The sequence below is a fragment of the Heterobasidion irregulare genome (genome assembly GCF_000320585.1).
Source record: "Heterobasidion irregulare TC 32-1 unplaced genomic scaffold scaffold_04, whole genome shotgun sequence".
Classification (NCBI taxonomy): domain Eukaryota; kingdom Fungi; phylum Basidiomycota; class Agaricomycetes; order Russulales; family Bondarzewiaceae; genus Heterobasidion; species Heterobasidion irregulare.
In genome coordinates this window covers 688,204-713,021 of record NW_009258200.1, presented here as the reverse complement: position 1 = coordinate 713,021, position 24,818 = coordinate 688,204, and the positions used below count along the sequence as shown (strand labels likewise).

At 52.2% G+C, this 24,818-nt stretch overlaps 9 protein-coding genes across 9 annotated transcripts; 3 read left to right on the top strand and 6 right to left on the bottom strand.

Annotated features, from left to right (window-relative positions):
• Positions 1-43: 43 nt before the first annotated feature.
• Positions 44-2,793, top strand: HETIRDRAFT_157845 (AAA ATPase; the record flags this gene model as incomplete). Its single annotated transcript, XM_009546690.1, has 8 exons — positions 44-58; positions 112-606; positions 660-761; positions 810-927; positions 985-1,132; positions 1,185-1,896; positions 1,953-2,072; positions 2,130-2,793. 8 exons carry the CDS (start codon positions 44-46, stop codon positions 2,709-2,711), a joined length of 2,292 nt encoding a protein of 763 aa, XP_009544985.1. The 3' UTR covers positions 2,712-2,793.
• Positions 2,794-2,814: 21 nt separating this feature from the next.
• Positions 2,815-4,531, bottom strand: HETIRDRAFT_127293 (Esterase/lipase/thioesterase; the record flags this gene model as incomplete). The annotated part of the gene is made up of 8 exons (XM_009546689.1): positions 2,815-2,907; positions 2,958-3,118; positions 3,180-3,328; positions 3,389-3,479; positions 3,532-3,637; positions 3,690-3,811; positions 4,046-4,323; positions 4,398-4,531. 8 exons carry the CDS (start codon positions 4,529-4,531, stop codon positions 2,815-2,817), a joined length of 1,134 nt encoding a protein of 377 aa, XP_009544984.1.
• Positions 4,532-4,871: 340 nt separating this feature from the next.
• Positions 4,872-7,041, bottom strand: oxd3 (oxalate decarboxylase; the record flags this gene model as incomplete). The annotated part of the gene is made up of 17 exons (XM_009546688.1): positions 4,872-4,976; positions 5,032-5,060; positions 5,111-5,170; positions 5,224-5,321; positions 5,374-5,408; positions 5,462-5,664; positions 5,718-5,829; positions 5,894-5,935; positions 5,988-6,077; positions 6,135-6,191; positions 6,245-6,262; positions 6,327-6,354; positions 6,405-6,447; positions 6,502-6,525; positions 6,580-6,653; positions 6,707-6,905; positions 6,945-7,041. The coding sequence occupies 17 exons, from the start codon at positions 7,039-7,041 to the stop codon at positions 4,872-4,874; spliced, it is 1,314 nt and encodes a 437-aa protein (XP_009544983.1).
• A 366-nt stretch (positions 7,042-7,407) lies between these two features.
• Positions 7,408-8,117, bottom strand: HETIRDRAFT_426238 (uncharacterized protein; the record flags this gene model as incomplete). Its single annotated transcript, XM_009546687.1, has 5 exons — positions 7,408-7,578; positions 7,631-7,865; positions 7,917-7,956; positions 8,018-8,043; positions 8,095-8,117. 5 exons carry the CDS (start codon positions 8,115-8,117, stop codon positions 7,408-7,410), a joined length of 495 nt encoding a protein of 164 aa, XP_009544982.1.
• Positions 8,118-11,191: 3,074 nt separating this feature from the next.
• On the top strand, positions 11,192-13,804 carry HETIRDRAFT_458451 (uncharacterized protein; the record flags this gene model as incomplete). Its single annotated transcript, XM_009546686.1, has 3 exons — positions 11,192-11,465; positions 11,519-12,699; positions 12,766-13,804. 3 exons carry the CDS (start codon positions 11,192-11,194, stop codon positions 13,363-13,365), a joined length of 2,055 nt encoding a protein of 684 aa, XP_009544981.1. The 3' UTR covers positions 13,366-13,804.
• dpx1 (DyP-type peroxidase) lies at positions 12,459-15,788 on the bottom strand. The gene is made up of 7 exons (XM_009546334.1): positions 15,703-15,788; positions 15,406-15,640; positions 15,049-15,350; positions 14,693-14,991; positions 14,301-14,633; positions 12,766-14,245; positions 12,459-12,699 (listed from the first exon to the last, which is right to left on the bottom strand). Exons 1-6 carry the CDS (start codon positions 15,756-15,758, stop codon positions 14,001-14,003), a joined length of 1,470 nt encoding a protein of 489 aa, XP_009544629.1. The 5' UTR covers positions 15,759-15,788; the 3' UTR covers positions 12,459-12,699; positions 12,766-14,000.
• A 2,376-nt stretch (positions 15,789-18,164) lies between these two features.
• Positions 18,165-19,361, bottom strand: HETIRDRAFT_450440 (uncharacterized protein; the record flags this gene model as incomplete). The annotated part of the gene is made up of 1 exon (XM_009546685.1): positions 18,165-19,361. One exon carries the CDS (start codon positions 19,359-19,361, stop codon positions 18,165-18,167), a length of 1,197 nt encoding a protein of 398 aa, XP_009544980.1.
• A 989-nt stretch (positions 19,362-20,350) lies between these two features.
• HETIRDRAFT_444436 (uncharacterized protein) lies at positions 20,351-22,554 on the top strand. The gene is made up of 3 exons (XM_009546684.1): positions 20,351-20,566; positions 20,623-21,816; positions 21,870-22,554. The coding sequence occupies exons 2-3, from the start codon at positions 20,944-20,946 to the stop codon at positions 22,224-22,226; spliced, it is 1,230 nt and encodes a 409-aa protein (XP_009544979.1). The 5' UTR covers positions 20,351-20,566; positions 20,623-20,943; the 3' UTR covers positions 22,227-22,554.
• Positions 22,555-22,702: 148 nt separating this feature from the next.
• On the bottom strand, positions 22,703-24,481 carry HETIRDRAFT_473784 (uncharacterized protein). The gene is made up of 6 exons (XM_009546683.1): positions 24,160-24,481; positions 24,085-24,107; positions 23,864-24,022; positions 23,444-23,794; positions 23,003-23,369; positions 22,703-22,932 (listed from the first exon to the last, which is right to left on the bottom strand). The coding sequence occupies exons 1-6, from the start codon at positions 24,351-24,353 to the stop codon at positions 22,737-22,739; spliced, it is 1,290 nt and encodes a 429-aa protein (XP_009544978.1). The 5' UTR covers positions 24,354-24,481; the 3' UTR covers positions 22,703-22,736.
• Between the last annotated feature and the right edge of the window lie 337 nt (positions 24,482-24,818).

The window sequence follows — 24,818 nt, the reverse complement described above, 5'->3', positions numbered from 1 at the left end:
GACCGTGAACGCGCGTACCCATACCGCCTTCGAGCGCGCCGCAATGGAGATAGTTTCTGTGCGTCGTTAAGTACACATCCAGTTTGTCCTTACTCACGAACAGTCAGATAGGGTCCCAATGCTTTGAACAAGTCTATGCAAGGTCTATGGTCGACACACAGAAAAAAGGTGAACCTAAATACACCTCCGACTCCTGCGACCAGCACACCGCCAGTCCAATCACCTGCCATTGAAGAACCACACACTCCTCAAGCAGAAGCTATCCCTGGTACATCGACTCCTCCCACCCACGAGTCTTCAGAGTCCCGGCCGCCGGTATCAAATGGAAAGCGGAAGGCGCGCTCGTCTCGAGGAGACGAGAGTATCAAGAGGACGCGGATTTCAGGTTCTTCGAGTGGTATAGCAAAGGAGTATGCTCCGCCAACGGTGCGCCTGTCCGATTTGGGAGGTGCTGATGCATGCGTAGAAAAAATGCTTGAGTTGGTAGCTATGCCGTTGGCACATCCAGAGATATATTTGCATACGGGCGTGCAGCCACCGAGAGGTGTGCTTTTGCACGGTCCCCCGGGTTGTGGCAAGACAATGCTAGCGAAGGCTATAGGAGGGGTGCGTGCTACGACTGTATTCGCTGTATTTTATATCTTGACATCTGGTCACAGGAACTAGGCGTGCCCTTCATCTCAATTTCGGCGCCATCCATCGTCTCAGGGATGTCTGGCGAGTCGGAAAAAACTCTCCGCGAGACCTTTGAAGAAGCGAAGGCATGTTTGCTTCACTTAAAGAAGCAACCCGTTCTCAGCATCTTGTAGCGTGTCGCACCGTGCCTACTCTTCATCGACGAGATAGATGCAATCACCCCAAAAAGAGAAAATGCACAAAGAGAGATGGAGAGGCGAATAGTCGCCCAATTTCTCACTTGTATGGATGGTACGTAACTTTTTTTTCTCTCTTCGATGCGGCCAACAGCAACCGCCGTGTCTGCAGATCTGTCATGGGAGAAGACTGATAATAAACCCGTGATTGTGATTGGTGCAACAAATCGACCTGACTCCCTGGATGCTGCCTTGCGTAGGGCAGGAAGATTCGATCATGAAATCGCTATGGGTGTACCTGACGATGAAGCACGCGCACAGTAAGCTCCCTTCGCTCTATTCCCTTTTGTGCTGTATGTCACGGTCTTCTAGGATTCTGCGTGTTCTCTGCTCGAAACTCCGGCTAGACGGCTCATTCGATTTCGTGGCGTTTGCAAAAGCGACACCGGGCTATGTCGGCGCTGATCTTTCCGCTTTGACGGGGGCGGCAGGTATCATCGCCGTGAAACGTATCTTCAAGCAGCTTTCAGAAGGGACACTAGTCATCCCAGATATCGAAGAGCGAGAAGTGACAGAAGTTGCAGACGGCGACGTGTCGATGCAGGTCGATGGAGCGCAAACATCCGAAGCGCCATTGGTCACAGTCATGCCCAACGCCCAACTCTCCCCTTTCTCCGCACTTACTCTCCCCACAACGACCGGCAGCTCTATTGCTCATTTCCTCCAAGCCCACCCATCCCCTCTCACCCCGTTGCAACTCGCCCCCATCTGTATCACGTCTGCTGACTTTGCTGCTGCACTCAAGCAAGTTCAGCCATCCGCCCAACGTGAAGGATTCGCAACTGTTCCAGACGTCACCTGGGCTGACGTGGGCGCGCTGCATGCGACCCGCAGTGAGCTTCACATGGCCGTTGTGCAGCCCATCCGGAGGCCGGAATTGTTCAAGAAGGTGGGCATCGATGCGCCGTGTGGAGTCCTGCTATGGGGCCCTCCAGGATGCGGCAAAACCTTGCTTGCGAAAGCGGTAGCAAACGAGTCCAGAGCCAACTTTATCAGCGTGAAAGGTCCAGAACTGTTAAATAAGGTGCGAAATCTATCGTACACGTTTTCTTCATTGGTATAGATGACCTTGGCGAATAGTACGTTGGCGAAAGTGAGCGTGCTGTGAGACAGGTGTTCTCTCGAGCACGGGCATCGTCACCCTGTGTCATCTTTTTCGATGAACTTGACGCGTTGGTTCCAAGAAGAGACGAGAGCCTTGTGAGTTCACGTTCGCCCTCATTTTCTGCCTACCCCTCGTACTCACTTATTCTCTAGTCCGAATCTTCTGCACGCGTTGTGAACACCCTTTTGACTGAACTTGACGGGTTGGACTCCCGTAAAGGCGTTTTCGTCCTGGGCGCAACCAATCGCCCCGACATGATCGACCCAGCTATGTGCCGCCCAGGCCGCCTCGACAAACTGCTCTACGTCGACCTCCCAACCGCAGATGAGCGAGTGGAGATCGTACGCACGATGATGCGTAAGCTGCCGTTGGGCCCTGACGGCGCGAAGGAGGCAGTTGAGACACTAGTGCGGGAGCGCGGGGACGGGTACAGTGGTGCCGACTTAGCTGCAGTTGTCAGGGAAGCGGGTGTATTGGCCCTGCGAAGAACTTTAGGGACTCTACAGGAAATGGATGGTGGCTTGGCGGAAGAGGGCAGTGCCGGAGGGGAGGCTGTCCAGGTGGGTGTGCATGACTTCGATAAGGCACTGGAGAAAGTGGGGCCTAGCGTGAGTCGGGCACAGAGGAGAAAGTATCAGGCTCTAAGGGAAAAGTTTGCGGGAACGCCTGTTAGCGGCGGCATCGGGGAAGGAAAAGGGAAGACTGATGAAAAGGAAGATCCAAGGGTGATGTGAATTCAGACCCGTAGCTGTGATTGGTATACAACGAGCAAAAAGTAAGATACACTTAGGGATACTACAACTTTGTTTTTTTCTCTCTTCGAACGTGATGAGATGATCACAGATCGCCCACTTTCTTCACTCCCACCACTACACGCTCGTTGCGTCTCCAGAATTCGACGAGGGTCTCTGCTAGTTTAACGGGATCGTCCTGGACGAAGGTTTGGTCGGCATCGAGACAGAAAATCCACGGGGGCATACCTCATGCAACATGTGCCCTGTACCAGGAACAACCACCATCTGGAATTTGCCCTGCATCTGGCCAATCATAAGCTCTTTGTCTAGTCGATCGGTTCCCGCGAGGACCAGCAGGCGGGCGGTGCGCGCGTTCAGGAAAGAGGCAGAGAGACCAGTGAACCAACCTGAAGCCGAAGACGAGTATCAGTGACCGTTGAAAGATTTGAGAGTAAGCGAATCACACACTTTCCCAGTAAGGTCCAGTAGACCGGAGCGGAGTTCGCCATATCAATGGATACGAACGGAGTGTACGAGGGTCGGAGGGGGCCTCAATTATCAGAGAAGGGACAGATACGCGGGCTGAAGTAGGATTGCGTATTTGATTGGCTGACACGCTGTGATTAAAGTCAAAAACGAGACTGCAGCCATGGATAGGTCAGTTGGAGAACACCCACTGCCACTGAATGGCTTCTTCGATACTATCAAACCCTTCGGGGCGGGAGTTCAGGATGATGGGCATGTGCGGAAGGGCCTCAATAGCGGACCCTGCGACAAGAACCAACTTAGATGAAGGATGCCAGAAAGATTAAAAACATACCTTCAACAACGTCGAGTACCGCTACTCCACCTACCTTGTAGTTTCCTGCAAGGAGGCGTGGGCACGCACGCACGATGACAGCACCACCCATACTATGTCCCACAAGCTGTGCTTGTGCACTTTGAGAAGATGTTTTTGCTCAAACACTGGACACCTACGAAGAATGAAGGCGCTTTGCTAGGGTCCGGAAAGACGATTTGTAGGAGATTGACTAGGTCGGTTACGAGGATATCGATTGAAAGGTCTTCATCCGAGCTGCCATCGGAAGGCATCGTTTTTCCTACGAGGGAAACACCCGTCAAAGCATTAATTTATTCATATTATCGAGAGAGATGTAATGGGTACGACTAGAGATAAGAATGATGCTGAAACAGTCTTACGACAGAGATGTTGAGCTCTATGCTCGTACACTTGTTTAGTGCATTGGCTCGAGCGTCATATGGAAATTCAGATGCCAGAAAATCGGGACCGCAAAGCATTTTATGGATGACACGAGGAATCCTTAGGGACTTACCATGTCTTCTGGCGTCAATGGACATTATCCCACACTCACCCTGGGTCATCTCAGCGACTTCCTTGGCAAAGCACGCGAAGGAGAGCCCAGAGAACCCTGCACCGTGGTGACACACCATAACAGTGCCAGTTCCATCCCCCTGCGGGACGCGCGGTGGGGTATAGTAAACACGCATGTCCAGTGCAGAAGGTGGCACGGCGACTTGCAGCGCCTCGGAGAAATATGACGAGGCTGATATCGGCGTGTACGCGGGATTAGGCTGTTTACGAGTCCTAGTCCTATCCAACAGCAAGTAGATGATTGATCAAAAGCACACAGAAGCAGGTGGCATATGAACTTTGTGCATCCTTACCGTGGTGGTCCCATAGAACTCGGAAGCGCTGCGATGGAGTCTCCTGCTTCCTCATCCTCATCATCCTCATTAGGAGGTAGTTGTGGTAACTTTGAGATCCTGGCCTGCATGGCAGAGCGATATAAATCTGACATCGTCGGGTTGAGATTTCGATGAAGCGGCACCGTAGTGCACCTCCCCATTTGCATAATTTATGTTTGCTGAGTAATTAAAGTGCAGAGTTACCATATCATTGGTGTTCTCAAGTAACTTAAATGCCAAATTTCTCTCAATGTCCAGCACCTCTCTGAAGTCTCATTCTCTTGTGTCGGTGGTGAGGCCCTGTGAAGTCTTGAGGATGAACAATGGAAGATTCGAGGATTCATCCTGTCCGCAGACCCAGGATGTCCAGGTGCATGACAATCAGAAATATTGCTTTAGATGAAAATAACAGTGGCGACAACAGGACGGCTATGGTCATACTGATACAGCGGTTCAGATACCAACAATATACTGTTTCGTCTTCTGGAATCCGGAAATTGTCTCATCGCTGAGGCCAAGATGAGCTTTGACCAGCGCAGGCGGAGTGAGGGCAAGCCACTGTTAAAACGAGTGAGCAGAGAATTCACAAACGGAATTGTCCAAACGCTCTTACTTGGCTTAGGCTGACATCTTGGAACCGATCTTAGGTGGATCGTTAGGATGAGGATCAGAATACACGATTATCTGCTCACCAGTTTTGAAGATCTCAAGATAATGCAACGTCGTATTCCCGACGTTCTCGACATAGTGCCCTGAACTCGTCGTCTAAGCAATATCAATATCATAGAGTTGAATAACGACAGACCGTAGGTCGCAGGAACGTATCCAACATCGCCTGGCTGGTAGTCGAACGTTCGAGCGTTGCTTTGAGAAGCGAAGACAGTGACGCGAGCGTTCCCTTCACTGCGCAGAAAGAGTTATAACATGAACAGCGAGATAAGTAGAGAAGGCTCACATGAAGTAAGCCCATTCGTCTTGAGTGGGATGCCACTAATGTCCACAGCGTCAATTAGAGATGCTTTTATACAACCAATAAAACTGACGTGTAATTCTCTCATAGCTCCAGGTTCAACAGTCACGTCCGCGACAGCAAGTGTTTTCGCGATGGGGAAAATAGTCGAATCTACGATCTTGATCGATCCACCTCGCGTTCGAGTCGCATTCATCGTCGACATGGCGAAAGATAGGGCGTTAGGAACTTGTCCTTGAGGATCTGGGACAGGAACAGCATCTAGAGATGGATCCTCTGAAAAGCATACGTCAGATGGTATCACCCGAATGGTTGGTGTAGGTGCAAACCAGAGGGAAAGATGTACAGCTCTTTGGCAGGGATGTTATTGAATGCCGATATATCTGTCTGGAAATTCTTAGCGATCACCTCCTTTGGGACATGCGCAAGCCAATCCGTCAGCTTAACAGCCAAATTCGGTATGTGAGCACAGTATTTGGTAATGGCCTCAAATGGACCACCGTACCAGGAAAGTTGCATCTTCGCTGAAATCACCATCATCAAAGACCTGTGGATGCGGTTTCAAACGGGAATTTTAAATGAAAAATAACGTAACAAACCAGTAGGAACTCCGTGCCCTCGGTAGATTCATTGGTCGCTTGTAGAGAGTGTGGAACGCCTGGTGGGAAGTACCATATATCACCTGCATTCTAAGTTGCCGAAGGTTGTTAGAGTGTCGACTATTGATGCAATGCAGAGAAGCATACCACATTAGCCAAGTAGTTCTTTCCATCCTGATCCACGGCCGTTATTTGAGTTGATCCCTGCCCGAGGATGTTTGGATATTAAGATAATGGAAGTGATCGAAGAGACACACCTTTATAACATAGGCCCACTGTAAAATATCACACGATAGTTCAGTATTTGAGTTGAGAACGAACAGCGGGAAAGGTATATACTTCGGAGGTTCCGTGCCAGTGCAACTCTCTGGAAGTGGCGTTCAGAATGATGAGATTCTATCAGAAGTAGGTACGTACCGAACAGCGCCAGGGTCAAGTCGCATGTTGACGCCAGCCATCTCTGTGATCGCATTAGTGAGAAATCATGGGTGATCGGACATAGTTGGCAACAGACGTTTAGCAATTGGCATATCGTTGACTGAAATGTACGAAAGTCAGCAGCATGATATCGCATTGTTTCGGAGAAGCTCACTGTTCTGCTGTCTGGCCCAACCCCCGGTCTGCAGACGATTGTGACTCAGACTGAAGGGCCACTTTGCATTTAGCCTAGGGTCAAATCGTCAACACGAGGCACACGCACGACTGCGCGAATTACGCACACTTCACCATTATCCGTAGTAGGAGGTGCAAGGAAGTCAGGATTCTGTCTGTCGATTTCCACATTCTGTGGACCAATGATGTTGCTGCCGAGTTTACCGCGTATAGGCTCAGGTTGAATGTCTGCTCCCGCGTGAAAGGCAGGAGCATTGGGGCTGTCAGTCGCCAAAGGGAATGTCGGACTTGGGCTAGCTGCCGACACTAAGCTGGGAGATCCTGAAACAGATGATGTCCAAGTGCCAAGTGTCAGCGCAGATGGCTTGCTGGCAGGGGCCGCCGAAACCGAGAGAGTAAGAAACAGAGCACAAAGCTGTAGCGAGCTAGTGAGATGGAGCATGGCCAGTGAAGGTGCAGAAGACGGTGTCCTAGTCAATCCTCTAATGCATCAAGCGCTCTTTCATACTGTTACCTTGTTCTAGTCCGGAGAGGCTGATATTGAATACGACTGCACGCAGTTTCCGTCCTGGACCAAATTGGGAAGGACAGACGAAACTGAGAATCTAAAAATAACGCATGCAACTAATCATGTGTTTAGACTGACAGCCTGCGTCTACTGTGAGTGGTTATCAAAATGAGGAGAGGCTTGAGCGGAGAGAATGGGACATCGTAGGGATTACTTAGCACAAGTCACTTTAGTCCAAATTTTGATCGAACGTGAATGCGAAGAGGTTGATTATTACATTTGGATGCTTACAAACGACATTCAAAGCCTTTCCTTCATCTTCGCCAACGTAGCAGCCAACTCCTCTTTCCCGACATTCTTCTGCGGCCAGTTCTGACCAATAGTCAGAATCAAGCCTTCCTCCTCGCTTGGCTTCGGAAGGACATGGAAGTGGACATGGCCCACGTGTTGGAAAGCTATTTCTCCGTTGTTCTAAAGACCACGGGTCGTTGACGCATGGCTAGAAAAGATCGATTTCTCATACCTGCACAATGTTATATGCTTCGATACCTGTTGACAAGGCTACCTTCTTTAAAACGGGTCCTATGTCGCGTAAATATTCGTCCGGGAGATCTCCCAGAGTCTTTGCATGGTCTAGACCCGTTGAAATGAGTTTCAGCCCGGGTCTAAATGTTTCAGAGTCAAGATGGGTGTACTTGCACTTTGGGATCACTTGGGTGTGCCCCTCAGAAATTGGGTTGATGTCGAGGAATGCTAGGCTGGATTGCGACATCAATGCGGTAGTCGGAAAGAACCTGTTGTAAGTGTACCTATGTTCGGTCTCAAAGAGCTTGAAGCTTGGGATGGTTCCTGACAGTTCAATCCATTGACAGTTCATCTGAGATGTTCAAAACCGTTCAAACCTGCTCACCTTGGATGATCAGACAGAATACACATCTACATATCGTGAACTATATGGTCAAATGATATGAGAATGATCGAACTTACTGATCATCATGGGTTGTGGCCATTGGGACGACCCTTGGTTTCAAAGGTTGGGTAGACGGAAAGCGTCACAGAGCAAACAAGAGTCGGCTGCGAGATAGGAGAGCGGCTAAGTCAGTCTACCAACACTGCGCACTCCCAATCAGGCCTGTGGGCGTCATATTTCATATTAGATGAGTCCGAGCGTTCATAGGCGATTGTGAGTGTTAGATGAGGATGCCGCCGAGGTACGAGTCACATACAGTGAAGGTTGTCGTTCTTCGCAAGTGATGGTAACGCTAAGTTGTGAATGACTTCACGATAAGCCAAATCTGTTTGTCCCTCACAACTTCAAGCTAGCCTGGACGAGGGCCAAGACGCTGCAATTCAGCGGAGTAAGGCGGAGTATCGTATTATTATTTGTGGCTTTGCTTATAAGAATCATGATGCTCATGATCTACGTCATGATACGCCCTGATAAGCTGATACTGGCGCTATTCTGCCAACATGAGATGCTAGATGAATCTACGAGCATGCATGTCACATACCGTCTGAGTCTGGGTGATACGGCCGTGGGTTTGTAAAGGACAACGCACCTCCGAGTGGGGGCTCTGCGAAAGAGTCCACGTTTGGCATTGGCTAAATAAATTCTTCTCACAATGAGCCAAATGAGGTTTTGGTCCTTTTCTATATCCCACGTGACATCATCATCTCTTCCTCGCTGCTTCACCGACTTGACCATTGTGGCCACTGGCCTTGAGGCCTGAGGTTCCTCAACCTTCCTATGCTTCTGTCTGTGGCAATTTTTGGCAAAACTATGGCCTATGGTGGACTTGATCTGGCATTCAAAGCACCGCAGGACGAGATCAGCAGAGTTTATCACTTCTACAAAGGCGAGGCAATTACCCAATGGGCATTCTTATGCCACAGCGACTTCGAGCTGTGGTATTCTCTTAAGGATTGTTCAAGCTACAAGCTGTTGATTTCGGGGCTAGAGCTACTCAACGAGCCACAAGCCATTTTCTAGTCCATCCTGGCATGAGGTGAGTGCCAGCTCTTCATTTCAGCGGCGCACTGCCGCGCTGTTCTTCAATCATTGGTCTCCACACTATGGCCCTCACCTCGTGAGCTGTGTGTGCCACTCATTTTACAAACAGTTCAAAAGCCCATCGGACCATTGAGAATGACTGCAGTGAAGTCATCATTTCTCTCTCACCCTTGTATCTCATGACCAACGGTCTTTGAAATGCCCTACATTGGATTCTTCCCCAGTTGCCCAGCGACCTTGCCGCAAACATATCCTTTGAGCTGGTATTTGTGCTGCTCTCTATCATTCTTTTTGATCTCTTGCTGACTATAGCTTGTTCTTCTAGCCGATGTCACCCACTCCCATTCCTCCTGGGCGCAAGGTTGCATTTCGTCATGGTGTCCCAAGGGTTGTTAGAAAGGATTTAGTTGTATTAAGCTTCAAAATTGCTGCGCCTGCTGTGAAGTGTTTCACGCAGTCGGTGTCTTGCATTGAAGATGACTTGTCACAGTCAATAAATATCTTTGAGACGTGTCACACGGCAGACAGAAATTGATCAATATGATATACACAGGCCACAAATAAGAGGAAAGCATGAGCAACGGAATCCGGAACATCTTTGGCAGCCAGCTGCGAGCAGTGAGCACTGCACGGAGAAAACCTAACACCATACATGCACAAATCTGATTATAGTTGTGCGCTGTGCGATGATGAGAAGCATAAACCCACCAAGGGAACGACCAATGTTCAGCAGCAGCCAGGCATGATGTGCACCGCTAGTGACTCTACGCGTACACTGCAGCTGCGGCGCTGCGCCACGATTGCTAGCAGTTCCGATGCCTGATTTGGATGATGGTTCTCATCACGTGACGATCACGTTCTGAGCCAATAATGAAGTTGAAGTTGGCGGTCCACAACGTTCCCATCCTCCTCCCCGCACTTCATCCCGTCCTCCTTCCCGAACATCTTGACGCACGTAGACGAAACCGGTTTACACACGATTATGTACGCATTCTTATGTCCAAGGAAGTCCATTCACCGCTGAAGATTCACGAATTCGCACAGTCACGCCCACGCTCTTTCGATCACAGCCGTAACACATTGACGTTCACACCTGTTCTACGCGGTCATGACTGCGCCAACTCAGCAGCTTCCACCATGGCTCTCCATCTCCACCTCAGTAGCAACGGACACGAACGGCGATCCGACAGCAACTGCGACTACTCTGCTACGCTTGCCGCTCACTTACTATGGTCCATCGGTGAGTAGGTTCAACAATGAGAAATAGCAACGGAAGGGGTGCAGAAAAATTATCTCGACTCTTCACGCCCTCTGGGGTCACTTAATCTTGCTGGTGACTGGGACCACTGCAAACCTGGTCGGTGTGCGCCAGCCCTTGAGCTGTTATCAGTTATCGCCGCCTCGGTGCGCACGCACAGAGAATCATCCGTTATAAATAGCCGTTCCTAGCACTGGGGTACGGTACTACAATCCCAGTATGCCTGTGAAGCATTCATGATACACGGTGTGACTTTGCTTCGAAGTTGATTCCGACAGGTTGCATGTATGTTTTGAAGCATGCAAACCATGGCTGCTGCTCATCCTTCAACTTGACAATATCAACTTGAATGTCTAGACATATTCTTACCACATTTTTTTGACCATATTTAGATCCCCCTCGGCACTGACGGTTCATGGGTCTATGGTGGGCTCACATCGCCTCCCCCTGAAACTACAAGTGCCTCTTTAACTAACCCCACATCATCTGCGACACCTACATCCGTCTCTTCAATCACTTCTTCACCACTCTCCTCGACTTTCTTGTCCTCGCCGTCACTGACTTTATCATCCTCACCGTCGAGCACGTCTTCATCCGCTTCACTCTCATCTTCGTTCTCGAGTTTGTCCCCGTCTTCGAGCGCGTCCCCAATCGCCGCGTCCTCCCACTCCCACAAACGGACCATCATCGGGGCAGTCCTCGGCTCTGTTCTGGGATCTCTTCTGCTCCTCTTCTTGCTCATTATATGTCTTCGTTTACGTTTACGTTCACGCTCTCGCCAGGGAGGATTACCTCAAGCAGGCAGCTCTCTGTGGATGTGGGAGATGGTGGATCCTAGCCAACCACCTGCCCGGGAACCTGGCGAAGGCTCGCCACGTGGAAGCGGGGACGAGCACGATTCCTTCCTCAGACGGAGTGGAGGCGCGACAGATGGAATGAAAGAGGTGGACACTAGCGCTCGACTAGTTCGCACCCCCTCCAGACAGGTCGAAGGCAGCAGTGCTGTAGGTGTAGCGCTTGCGAATATCCCAACGCAGCCTGGCTCAACTTCCACTCGCGGATCGGGAGAAAAATCTGAGGTCTCAGGAGGTATGGATATCTCTATTTTCTTTCGCAGATATCTCATTGAATGCGACATGTAGCAACGCCGTACTCCAGCTTTCTAGATCTCACGAATCCGTCCAACGGGGGACGTCCCGGTTCACGGCACATCATTCCTCGCGATGTTTTAATGCGCATGTACCCTGACTCCCCTACGTCTCCCCGTGATCCAGCTGCACACGAAGACGAGGAGCCAGAGCACGACCAGGACTCGCCACTTCTCCCTCCCCGTCTCATCGATCCCAGCAGTCTCGGGAGCAGTACGAGCCGCCTGAGTCCATCCCGCAAGCCATCCCTGCGTTCTCTCCCTTCCACCGGTTCCGTGACACCTGACACCGAAGCGGAGCGCGCTACTGTACACACCGCGCGTCGCGTGAGGGTTGGTGATCTCGCAGTCCCCGCACACACGCTCGCGTCCGTGCCCGACAACTCGCCTCGCGACGAAGTCGGCCCGAGCTGGGCACGCGGCATCGGCATCGGTTCTCTCGCCAAATTCGGAAGACTGAGCTGGTTCAACCGCGAGGCGCCCCCGAGCAGCTACTCCCGCCCAGGCTCCCGCGGGCCTTCGCGTCCCACATCTTTTGCCGCCCGCGCACTGTCGGATGCCGAGATGGAGGCCGGACGCGCAGCGGCTGGCGCTATTCGGCTCGATATGTCCTTCCGTGACGGCCCTCGTCCGCTCTCGACTGTAAGCAAGGGCAGTGCGAAATCCTCGGGACACTCTGTCTACTATGACGCGGCATCTAGACCTCAGACGCCACTGATTTCGCCACTGCCCACTGCTGTAACCTCGGCTAAGCCAGGCCCGTCCCATCTGTCTACCAGTCATGGACCCGAGGGCGAGCCGCCAGCTTATGAACCAACCGCGCAGCCTGCACAGCCAGGCGGGTCTGGAGAAATGCCATCTGAGATCACGGATATACTAGATATGCCTATACCTGCCCCTATACCTCCATTTGCCGCCGCGCAGTCATCTATAGGGCGTTCCGGCGACGGGAAGGCCTCTTTCCCACCTGGACTTGCGCCCATGCCGAATCCCAGTGCATGGCGAGATTCAGGGTCCGGAGAGAGCCCGGCATCGTTGGGCTCCGGCAGCTTTGGAAGTGTGCCTGGAATCTCCCTTGATATCCTCGAAGAGGCGCCGCCGTCGGCCGGAGAGGGCTGGAGGCAAATGCGAGGAGGGTCAGGTCATGTCCAGGAGAGGCGCACAACTTTTGGCACGGTTCGTACAATTCCTGATTTATAATATGGTTGACAATTTGATTGACTATTCACCTTGAACTTGTAGCCCCCAGTCCTCGTGCATCCTCGAGAACGCAATGCTTCCGAGGAAGCCTCTCTGCACTCAATGCGCTCTCACCTTAGCCCACTCAGTGCATCGGGCTCGGCACCTTCATCGCGGCACACCCTGTCCACGGGTTCCGGGCATTCGCAAGGACGATCAGGTAGCAGCGGTGCCTCCCTGATGCACTCCGGCTCGATCTCATCGGATGGACGTCGTCGTCATCGCGCAGATCCGGGCGAGATATCTCCGCCGATATCTGCTATCGGCCGCTCGAGCATGATGCCCACGCGTCGGGACGCCTCTTCACCCTCTCCTCAGCGCATACCAGCAATTCCTGTGCTTCCGCCCGTGATTAGCGCGACCGTCACCTCGTCGAGCACCACTTCCACCGGCCAGACGTCGTCCAGCGTCACCACGCATACGTCGGTAGTTGATCCTTCTACAGGCGAAGTGATGCGCTTCCCCCATGTGCCATGGACCGGTGGGCTGAGTGTTCAGGATGGCAGCGGAAGCAGCCGTAGCGCGTGGGGAGGGAGTTGGAGCTCACCTAGTCATCTCCAAGCGCTGCGGACCCATGAACAAGACCACGGATACCACACATAGAATCTGACAGGGCCAGTGACATCGGACTGTGCAGTCACTCTCTGTTTGATGCTTCTTTGATCTGGACATCGGACTTTTCGACCCTTGGGGGGATTTTTTTCGGGGTGTTTTCCTCTGGCTTGTCCGCATTTCTTGCTCTTCGCTCTTGGTGCTCGACGCTACCTTCGCGCTTGATATCTATCTATCATCTGATTATACCGTGCTCATCCATCTTCGTCGATTCCGCCATTTTTTTTTGCGATACCTCATCCTATACGTCTGTCTGCTTGCACGAGTCTAACGATCATCTCATGATATGTTTATGATCTTTCTTTTCCTGCTCTTTTATCTATCGACGTCCTCTCTCCAAGACTTTTCTCGCGTACGTGAATGCCTGCAGGTAATCCAGATTCCCCGGCATTCGAGCTCGATGCGACTCGTAATACACTTGCAAAAATCAATGAGACGATGTCGGTACAACATGACGATGCATATGGTTCTGGAAGCATTACTTTTACATGGACATAATACGTCGTCAAGAAGATGAGATGAAACAAGGAAGAAATGCCAAATATACTTGAGCCTTAACACATACAAGGGATTGGAAGCTTGGAAAGACAGGAAGGAGATTGTCCATCATAATTGTAAGGTATCGATCAGTAAGATTCGATGTGAACGCCGAGCGCAAAAGTGTCACGCAGGGCCGGGATCGAGGGCGAGAAGAAGTACTCTCCTCCCTTGGGCACAACCCATTGAGTCGGCAATGTGAGCATATTGGCCTGAGCTTTGGGGTTAGAGCCTGACACCGTGCGGGCTCCGTCAGAGCCAGCTTGCCCGATGATGGGGTCAAAGCCAGGCTCCACAGTCGTTCCAAAAATGAATTTCTGGTTGTTCGCCCAGCCTTGAGAGAATATCATGAGTATCATGAATAAATTAAATGAAATGAAGATGCATACTGTGCTGAATGAACTGGAAGCCATTAGCGATGTTAGCTTGATAAGCGGCAAAGATAAGACCCCGCCCGTGGATTGTCTTGTTTGCGTGCTGCTCCTCCGCGGTGAGTTCAGGGCCAAACTGAACGCCTCTGCGAATGATCCTGCGATTCTCGGTGCTATTAGGGGGCTTAGTGTCCTCGAGATCCGCACGGGGGTTCGTCTTGCGGACGTGGGCAGAGAATGGGCATCGGGTCTGGCTGTTGGCCTCTCCTTGGAAACGGAAGTTGTTGTTCTTCTTCGGGTCCGTGGCGAGGGCAGGATCGTCCTTGAGAGGAGAGATATCGATGGGGGCACCTGGGGAGAAAGTCCACGTTAGTCTTCCATGGATGCTCTAGCTATGTTGACAAACTTACCGCTCTTCCACCTTCCCATGAACCGCGCGCCAAGAAGCTCGCTACCTTCTGCACGGGTCAAACCCGGAAGGTCGATAGGGTTGTCGTGCAGGAATTTGTTGAACTCGGGAACAAGCTGGAAAAGGTATCTGAAGGCGAGGAAACTGCCGTCCAATGCCCACGATGGGCGCTGTGCTGCAACGTCATCACCATCACGTCCCAGGAGCATGATGCCTTGGCGAATTGTCTCTTGGCCGGGGTTCGGGTCGGTATCAATTCCTTTAACGGCGGGCTGTGAGATACCATCCAAGAAACCAAAGCTATAAACGGGTCAAAAGTCAAACGCACAGGCAGATTGGGGTGGTTGATTGACTTACTGTTCGTGACCTTTCTCTTTGCCAGGTCGGACATCCCCAACAATTGACAAGAGTTGGGTGTAGCTCGCGTGGTGCCCGTGTACACCAAAGATATGCTCGATCTCCTCAACCTTCTTGCTCACCAACTCGTGGCAAGAGCCAGACACGATGAAGACGCCATGTACACCCTTCTTGAAAGCATCAATCCAGTCAGGAACAAACTTCTTCGATGCGTTTGTGGTCCCGGGGTCGCCTAGGTTTTGAGCGTCACTGAGCTGTCCAGCCTTGAATACCGCGTCTTTGATATCATCTTTAATCCCAAGCTAGAACAAATGAAGGTTATCAAAAGCCAGTTGGGTTGTTGTAGGAATTACAAACCTTGTTCAACCCGAGTTGAGAGAATGAAACGTTCACGCCGACTATGTCCAAGAGTGGAGGCGGATGGCCGCTGTGAGCTGCTGTCTTCTTGTTCTCATCAATCGAATGGCGATCCTTCTTGACCTGCTCAGTTGACGTGATGAGGGGTATCAGATGAGTGAGGGCGGTACGGAATGCCTGGGCATCCGTAATCTCGAATAAGACGTAGGTCTGGGTCTTCTTTGGCAATCCAGCCCTTAAGAGGTCATGCAGTCAGTCAATGTGCCAGTGGTATAAATCATCCGTATATATACGTACAAAATGTCGCCTTGGACGTTGGCGAGATTGAGTGGGGCGGGAGTATGGGTAGTCATTGAGGTTTAGAGAGTGGATTGGCAGTGGGTGGAAAATGGGGGTAGTGAACGGTCAAGGCCATCGAGTATTGTCTTTTATAGATATGAGAGCCGCCCTTCCAGGACTCACAGCATTTCTGGCGCTGGAAACTTGTATCAGTGCATGTCAATATACTGCAGACGCTTTACAACGTCGGTGTTTGGTCATCCTGTTCTGGATAGCGCATTCGGTGGGGATCAGGAGCGCATAAACTCACGATGTCAAGACACGACCTCACAAGCGCGGATGGGTGGCCCGTGTTAGTGGCTCCGGGAACGAGCAATTCCGATGTTTCATCTATCGTGGAAAAGACGCCGAGACCCAAAGAGAGCCTATCCACTATGAATGACAGTCGAACGTCAGGGCTACTCTCGAGTTCATTCGTTTCTATAGCAGTTGGCGAGTAACGGTTCTTTTTACGGTGTGAGAACATGCAAAACTCGGATTTGTGACGGAATTCGAGGACCCTCGACGCACAAATAAGTCGTGGATCTTGAACAAGTCATATTGTTTTCGGAACCGGGTCACCGTTGATGGGAACTTCTTTGCCCATGAATGATCGGGCAGTGCAGTGCGACATCCAAATATTGTAGGACTCCTATGGGTTCTTCTATACCCCGCCTAAGCTGATGTATGAGTAGAGGACATGATGTCAGCACAGGATCTCCGGTGCTGCATTTCGGTCACGAGATATAAAAATGGGACACGAGCGCTCGAGAGTCATCAAAAATGTACCTCGACTTGCTGCGTATCACTGTCCTGATACACTTGGCGCCCGCTGACAACCATATTTCATAACATAGGCCCTAGGCTTAGTCGGAGTGTCAAATTTAAAATCCAGACAGCGTACGACTGAGGAGAGAGGGAGCGGACAACAAGCGGAGATATCGGCAGCTACCGCACACGGCCAAAATATTACCGCGCCGACCCATTTTGCTAAGCATATTATTTTTTTGTCGAGGTCCATCGTTATGAATATGGCTGGAATGGAGCCATCCACAACGCTGACTGAGGCTCCGTCGACCTTCGTTCTAGACAGTACTCGTAGCTTAGGTATTCTGCTGTTCGTGCGAAGGAGGAGTAACAATTACTTGCGTCAAGCAATACGTTTCATGGCCAGGTGACTGTCGAGAACAAAAGTTCAGTGAAGAAACTCCGAAAGCAGGCGTTAAATCTTTACAGCTCCGCGGCATGTTGTTTATTGTCTCTTGATATATTTATATTGGCTTTGAAATGTCAATCCCAGGAACCCGTTGAGAAAGAGTTCAAGCCGCCACTGAAATATGGGCGAGTAAATCGGAAAACGTTCAGGTTAACTTTCAGCCAGATGGACCCTGAGCGCTGAGCGCTGAAACTGCAGCATGCCAAAGTATATATCACAGTTCCCGAAACATGCATCGAACCGAGAGCATCTGCAGGGTCCTTACCTGATCAAGTTTTTTATCTTACGTTCAATCTCGTCGTCCATGCATTGGCCAGAAGGAATCTGGAACCAGAGCGCTTTTTCTCTGGGACCACGTTGCCACAGCGCAGTAGATGTGTTCCGATTGGGTTCCCTAAGTATGTGATGCCGAATCCTCATATGAGCAAAATCATGGGACGATGAGCGCCCAATGACCTGGGAAGACGCCTTGTAAACGCCCGGAACGAACTCCTCTCTCGCAAGCATACGACTCACCTCACCGATGCCCATTGACGGAAAACATCGGTGTAACAAACGATCTCTGTACTCATGACCAATTCCCCTGCAGGAGATATAGCGGTCGGATTTTCAAACTTCAAGCGTCGAGTTTTGAGGTGAGCTTGAATCCGAGCTAAGCAGCACCAACCCAACTGATCCGGGAAACATTCAAGAGCCCGAAAATAGCATATGGCAAATTGCATGGAAAAAGGACATCAATGATGGCTCAAAACAGCAAGACTTGAGATCGGTTACAGTAACCCCTAATGACCTAGGGGGTTTTGGACATGACAACTAGCGGAATGAACGGTCCGATGATTGATATGCGGTCAGAACAGCCGAAGTGTCCAAGGCAGAGTAGCTAGCACAACAAGTATAACGAGAGACGAGCAGTCAAAGGCGCAGTCGAAAGCCCTCTTTTCGTCCAGTTTTCAGTCCAGTCTTAGTCGCACAAGGGAGCTTTACTCGGCTCTGAGGTCAACACCCAACCCTCCCACAACAACCCCGCTATCACGGACAACCGATTCACTAACCTCGCTTAATACGCGGGCGTATTCATCTATCGCAGAGCGCTGATCAGCGAGTTTCTTGTCAATCTCAGCAAAGCAAGACATCTTCGCACTGCACTAGGTCAGTGAGGGGTTCCAAGCACGGGCAAGGAGCACGTCAACACGTACGCCACATGATCATTCACCTACCCCAACATTCAGTTATGATACGATTGAGTAAGAAGGGAAGCGCTCACCGAAGTCACAAGCTTCCCGATTTTTCCCATGAGCTCTGCCTCACCCGCCTTGTGCTCCTCGAGATTAACCGAGTTCCACCTCTGCCTTTCGCGTTCATACATCTCGGCATACTGCTCGACGTCTGCTTCTGTCAGTGATATTCCGAACATGTCCATGAACATCGCAAATGGTGGCGCTTGAGGAGCCTGCGAAACTTCTGAAGGCTGCAGAAGATCAGGGGCAGACGTAGGAGATACAAGGCTGTCATGGCCCCCGAAAAAAGAAGATCTTCTTGGTTGTTCATGCTGTTGGACGAGGTCATAGCCCGAAGAAGACGAAATAGAGGCAGTATTATTTATACGAGAGGAATGGGGGCGGCCAACATTGTCGCTATTGACATGCGAATCCCCAGATTTAAGGCGCTTCGAAAGGCCGCCAGAATTGCCTTCGTAGTCCTCCACGACTGCAAAGGACCTCTTCTTACCCATACGCCTCAATATATGCGCTTCAGGGCGAACGTTAGCGACCCCATGTTCTTCAGCATCCTCTTGTATGCTCTCTAAAGAAGGGCCAGACGCCTTGAGACGCGAAAACGCTAACAGACCATTAGGTTTGAAAGGCGAAGCAGTGCGGATCAGGTTGTGCTCTTCGATCATAGCACCAGGAGCATTCTCAGAAGTATTGTTGCCTTCAGAGGTAGATATATGCTCGTCAGTTTGCCCATTCAAGCCCGCAGAAAAAGACAGAGGAAGCGAGGGTTCTTTGAAACTCATCGTGGAGGTGAAGACCGAACTGTTGGGAAAATGAGGAGATCTCGGGCGGGGTGCATGTATGCGCATCCCTCTTTGCTCTGGCCAGTGAGTTGGAGAGCGTGCGCGAGTAGCTGCTTCGTTAAACGCGTTCATGTTCCTAGAGGGGGGCCTAGCGCCAGCGCCGTCCGGTTTGGGTTTTTTGAATGCAACAAGATTCAAAGGCCTATTGACCGTTGATATGGGAGCCGTCTCAGCTGCACTAGAATCAGTAACGTCCCCGCCAGAGCGTAACTTTTGTGTGTGGGCCTCGGGACCAGCTGCATCCTTGCTAGTTGAGCCTTTCGCCTGTCCACTGATCGTGGCGGCGAGCTGGTGCGCTGCACGAGATGCAGGTCGTGACGGAAGGAAAGGCGCCCTGGCACTCATGAGTTGGATAGCGAGAGAGAGAGGAAAGCCCGGAGAGAACGGTCAGAACTTAGAAGAGTGACTGCATTCGCACCAAGTCATTCACGACACGTGATGGGAATACATCACCCCTTTCGAGCGCCTCGGCCCCTCGGGGCGCACGTGCAGGGGTTGATAGTTTTTATACAAATCCTGGGTAAGTATTACGTTTATAAGCCGGATTCTCTTGAAAAACCCCAGGCTCTGCAGCTCTTGAAACTTGCCCAGTTGCTGCCCGTTTCTTACCAGTAGCTAGCTGCTCGATGTTCCACGTTGTGTAGCCACCACGAGTCTTGATCACAACCATGGCAGCGAGGGTGTCTCGTGTAGTCTTCACAAACATGGTGCGTAGCTGCTTGCACAGACTGTCGGAGATATATCGCACAGGTCGAGTCGCCCGATCTTGCTCTATGCCATCTATTGCCGGCCATGCTTATCTCAAAGGTTGGAGATTGTAGATACAGTGCTCAAGGTTCGCCATGACGGCTTCCTTTGTCCATTGCAGATTTTCGAAAAACATAGATAGCGAAAGGCTGTCCATGTAAACACACAGCAAGCTTGAAACCCACAGAACGGATCCGGCCGCAGTGTCGTTCCATTTTGCCTTGTTTTGATCATCACCACGCAGCAGATTTTGCCTTTGTGTCGCGTTCAGGCTGCGCCGTGTCGAGGAGTATTAATAGGCCTTCTGATTGTCGAAGAGAGATCCCGGAAGTCTTCTTGCTCAGGGCTGTGCTTTGTGAAACACAGGCTGCTCAAAGCATCCAGTCCTGACAACAGGTATAGGGCTCGTGCAGGCTCGTGCGTGCGATCTTTGTCTTCTTCCTTTGTGGTCATGTGGACTGATGCTTCTTCTGCGTCCCTGTGATCTGAACAAAGGATTGATGACATCGTGCATGTTCAGTGGCTATATACGTCGAGTGTCGAAACCCGTGGGTCTTGGGTCTTTCCCCTCAACTAGATGTTTGACGAGTATTCGATGTATCGTCAATGCTTACTATCGTTCGCAGAATCGTATCTTTCTGCTGCAGTGTGAACGCTTGAGTGTCTTTCCGAAGCTAATCGATCATATTTACAGGAGTGCTCGTCTCGCCGGCAAGGTTCAGTGAACGATATCGATGACACAGGTAGCTTTGGTAGGTCGACTACGTCATCAACAAAGAGTCGTTGATTCTCACCGAAGCCGGGTAGGACACATCGGACGTTATCCGCAATGCCGCCGCTGACCGCTGACCCGACACAGTGCTCACCGGTCGTTACACCCTCGACCCATCGCCCTCCACTCGGACCGAACTTCCTGGGGCTGTACCTTCCACCCCACCCTTCCTACCTCATGTTGAGAACCCAGTGCCTCGTGCAGGAGCCACGACGTTCAAAGGAAAGTGCTGAGGCGCAAACAATCCTTTGTGAAACCTGGCTTCCTTTGACAGTTCAAACTTTGCTTCGCAAAGTCACGCCGTGATAACGGCGAGGAGTCCTGTTTATCGGAGGCCTCCGCTCACTGTAGGGAGGGGCGGATGTATAAAAAGGTGCGCAATGAACTTCATGGCCACTCCCTAGCATCATGTCTCTCCCATCATCCGCAAATCCATTCGCTGGCTCGCCTCAATTTTGCATCGATGATCTCTGCATCGACGATCTTTTGAGTGAGGCAATATACAATGATGTCGATGATCTTCCCTTCATCTCCTACTCGCCCTCCGAGGAGCCTTTCACATACCCTGTTTCCCACGCCTCTCAACCTTCTCCCACCCCGTGCCCCACCCCCTCCCCTGCCCTCTCCGGCATCACTCTGACCCAAACGCCATCATCCTGCGAAGCATCTCTACCGTCCTCACCAGAAAAGAAAACATCGAAGCTCCCGCGCAGGCACAGCACGCGCAAGAACTCCAACCACGTCCCACGGCCATGCAACAAGTTCATCTTGTTCAGGAGTTTCTATATCAAAGAAAACCTTGAGACCTTGAGCGAGATCGAGCGGGACCACTCGGTCCTGAGTAAGATGGCGGGACAGACGTGGAACAGGATGACCGAGAAGGAGAAGGAGCCGTGGGCAGATCTCGCGAAGGAGAGGGACCGCCTCCACAAGAAGCAGCACCCCGACTACCGCTACTCGCCCAAGAGACGCGCACGCCCGACGCGCAGGACGAACCGGAACGGGCGGGACAGCGCGGAGCGGATCGAGAAGATCGCGGCGTTGCTGCGCGAGAACAGACCGCAGGAGGATATCGTCGCCACTGTGCGCGCGATCGACGAGGAGCTCGCCAGTCGCCAGGCGGGCACACGCCAAGCCGACGCGCCGCAGGCCGCCTCGTCGAGCAGCACCGCTCTGGGATCGCGGTCTGCGGACGACAGCGAGTCACCTACAAAGGTGGATCCTGTTTTCATCGAACCGGTGCTGCCTCCTGCCGCCGAATGGGCGTATGCTATGTCTCCGGTATGTCTCCTACTGAATTTCGGCTTTGTTGTGATACGACAGTCTGGCCTTAGGACATTGTGAGTTCTCCGTATTTCAGCGATTCGCTCGGGACAGCGACCTCTTCGTTCACGACGCCGTGGTCATCCCCGTTCACCCCTTTCTCAATACCCCCGCCACCGATGTCGATGTTGTTTCCAACCGACACCGAGTTCACCGCCGAGTTCACGCCTATCGTCGACTTCCCTCTTGCAGATCAATTTGGGTTCGAGGACACCAGCTCCGGATCGTACTCTGGATTTTTTGAGCAAGGCCAGTATATGCCAACTCCGGAAGAGTCTCTGCAGGTTTTATTTGAGTCGACGTCCTCCCCAGTCCTCGATTCCACATCGTGGCCAGCCGATGAGCCGCCTATCGCATCCTCGTCATGATTTCAGCTTACCGACACTGTGGACAGTCAACTGTACTACCCCACCCACTAATTTCGATCCCCATCGACAATCCTGCACCATTGTATCAATTTGCACGTCCTGACCCTCCCACTGTAGCCTTATACCATATCATATGTACGCATCGCTCCCTTTTGAATTTTCTGATCAAAGACCTTCTGTAGCGCTATACTCTTCACATCCCTAGCATTTCTTCGTTCATTGTCTCCCAATGGCCGCTTTTTTACGCGTGCCGCATCTTCGCATTTACGTTAGTCTGTGTTATCATTCAAGTACGTCAGTGGACGAATGGAGAGCTTGTCGTCACGTCAATCGTTCTTGAGCGGGCGGCGATGTTGGCACGTAAGTCGCACGACCTAGTCGCCCTACGTATGAGCGCACGACCTGCCTTGGAGTGGCAACAAGTGAGCGACACACTTGCTAACTCTTTCAGAGTTCGCGTTCACGCCATGGTATTCGGGTATATCGTTCCACGCGTGGTTCATGCAGCATCTACATGATGACACAGTCTTTCTTCTTCTTGCGCGCCAGCTCGCCCGAAGGAACCTGGCTCGCGCCCTGCGCCCATGCTGGTGCTTGACCCTGCTGCTGCTGCTGCTGCTGTGCCTGCCGCTCGCGCTGCCGCCGCGCGTACACTTGCTGCGCGTGCAGATCCTCCTCCTCCTGCAGCTGTCTCGCGAGCGCCTGACTACCGGTCCCAAAGTCCAAAAATCAGCGTCCCGCGTCCCCAGACCTAGCAGAGCGCGAGCGGGGCTTACTCTGCGGGGTCGACGAAGCCGCCCTGGTCCCCCTCGAGCGCCGCCAGCGCGCTCTCGCCCGTATACCCCGCCCAGTCCCCCCCGGCCGGGCTGCTCCTCCTAAACGCGCCGTCCACGAACGCCGCGCTGCCCTGATCGACGTCCGCGAGGCGCTCCCACACGACCGACGGCTCGTGCAGGAACGCCTGGTCCGTCACGAGCGTGTAGAGCACGCCCGCGGCGCCCGGTGGCGTGTAGAGCACGGCGAGGTGCGAGTTGCGGAAGAGCGCGACGGGCTGCGCGGGGGGGAGCGTAGACGCGAGGGTGAAGAGCCCGTGGTAGGTCAGCTGCGACTGCGTGGCGTCGAGAAAGGCGCGCGCGGCCATCGCTGCGGGACCGTGCGCGCACGTTGGGCAAACGTTGAGGCGGGGATTGCTAGATCGGGATGCGGGCAACACGCACCGTCTTCGACCTTCCTCCGGTCCACGTCATTGAGGTTAAAGCCTTGACTGCTCGGCCCTGCAGCACTCGGCCCCGCCGCACTCGGCCCCGCCTCACCATGTGCCCCGAAGTCCGCGTCCTCGTTCCGCACCAGCTGGCCTCTCATGAGGTGATCCGCCTCCGCGATGAGCGTCACGGCATTATCGTAGTCCTCCAGCCGCGTCATGGCGGCGTGCTCCGGGCTCGCGGGGTCGACGAGCCAGCCGTGCACGAGCGCGATGCCTGTGCGCGCGAAGAGGTCGAGCGCGCCCGTGTCCCCTGCTGGGCGGAACGCCGTGGGGCTCGTGAACAGCGGGTTGAGGTCCATGCCCTCTGGTCAGTGCGTTTGGTCAGCCGCGAAGGGTCAGGACAGGCGAGGGAGCGAGGGAGCGGGCGACAGACTGGTGGTCAGGGGGAGCATGGAGAGCGCGGATGAGATGTCGACGTCGGGGGAGTGCGTGAGCAGGTAGTCGGCGACGAGCTGGGCGAGGAGGTCGTAGGAGACGGTGGTGCGATCGGGGGGTAGGATTTGGATGTCCCCGCGCATTATAAGTATATTACCTGATTTTCATTGACTGCCGTGAGGATGATTGAGAGAGGTCTTTACGGGTGGTTCGACGCACATATTGCGATTAGAGAGCACGGTCTAAGAAATCGATCATGAGCATTCCCGCTTCAAAATGGCATTATATACCCACCCATTGAAGTTCTGCGTTATGATCTTGTACCCTCGGTAACCCTGTCCGTCAAAAAGTGAGATGTCCTTCAGATACCAAACCTCCTCTGCCGAGGAGCGTAGACTGCTCTGTCCGTCGTCCGCAGCCGCCGCCGGTGTGAGTAATGTGTTATTCTGATTAGGTTGGGCGCTTGGCCATGGGGTCTCGTCTTGCATCTAGTGTATAGGATGTGGCGTTAAAGCCTGAAAGATAGCGAGAACCCGGTAAAGGATATGGATTGTGAGAGGTAAAGTTTAAACCGAGTAGAATGTCGGTGACGGTGTCGGCCAAGGCCCAAGAGTGGCCAAGCGACAAGATGGGTCACGCTCAGTAAAAACGGAAATTCGAGTAAACGTCATGCCCAGTCAAAAGATTGGTATTTTGTCATGTATCCGTCATAAAAGCAGTGCAGAAGTCGTGTAAAAGTCGTGTCCAACTTTGGCAGTTTATGACTTGTGCATGACTTTTCGCGCCACTTTCCTGACGGATACATGACAAAAGACTATTTTTTTGACTGAGCTTGACGTTCACCTGAATTCCGTTTTTACAGAGGATCACGTGGCCAGATCGTCGTGCGGAGTCCGCTCAGTCTGCTCTTCGACTCGAGCAACGAGCGTGGACGACTGCATCCCCCGATTCAT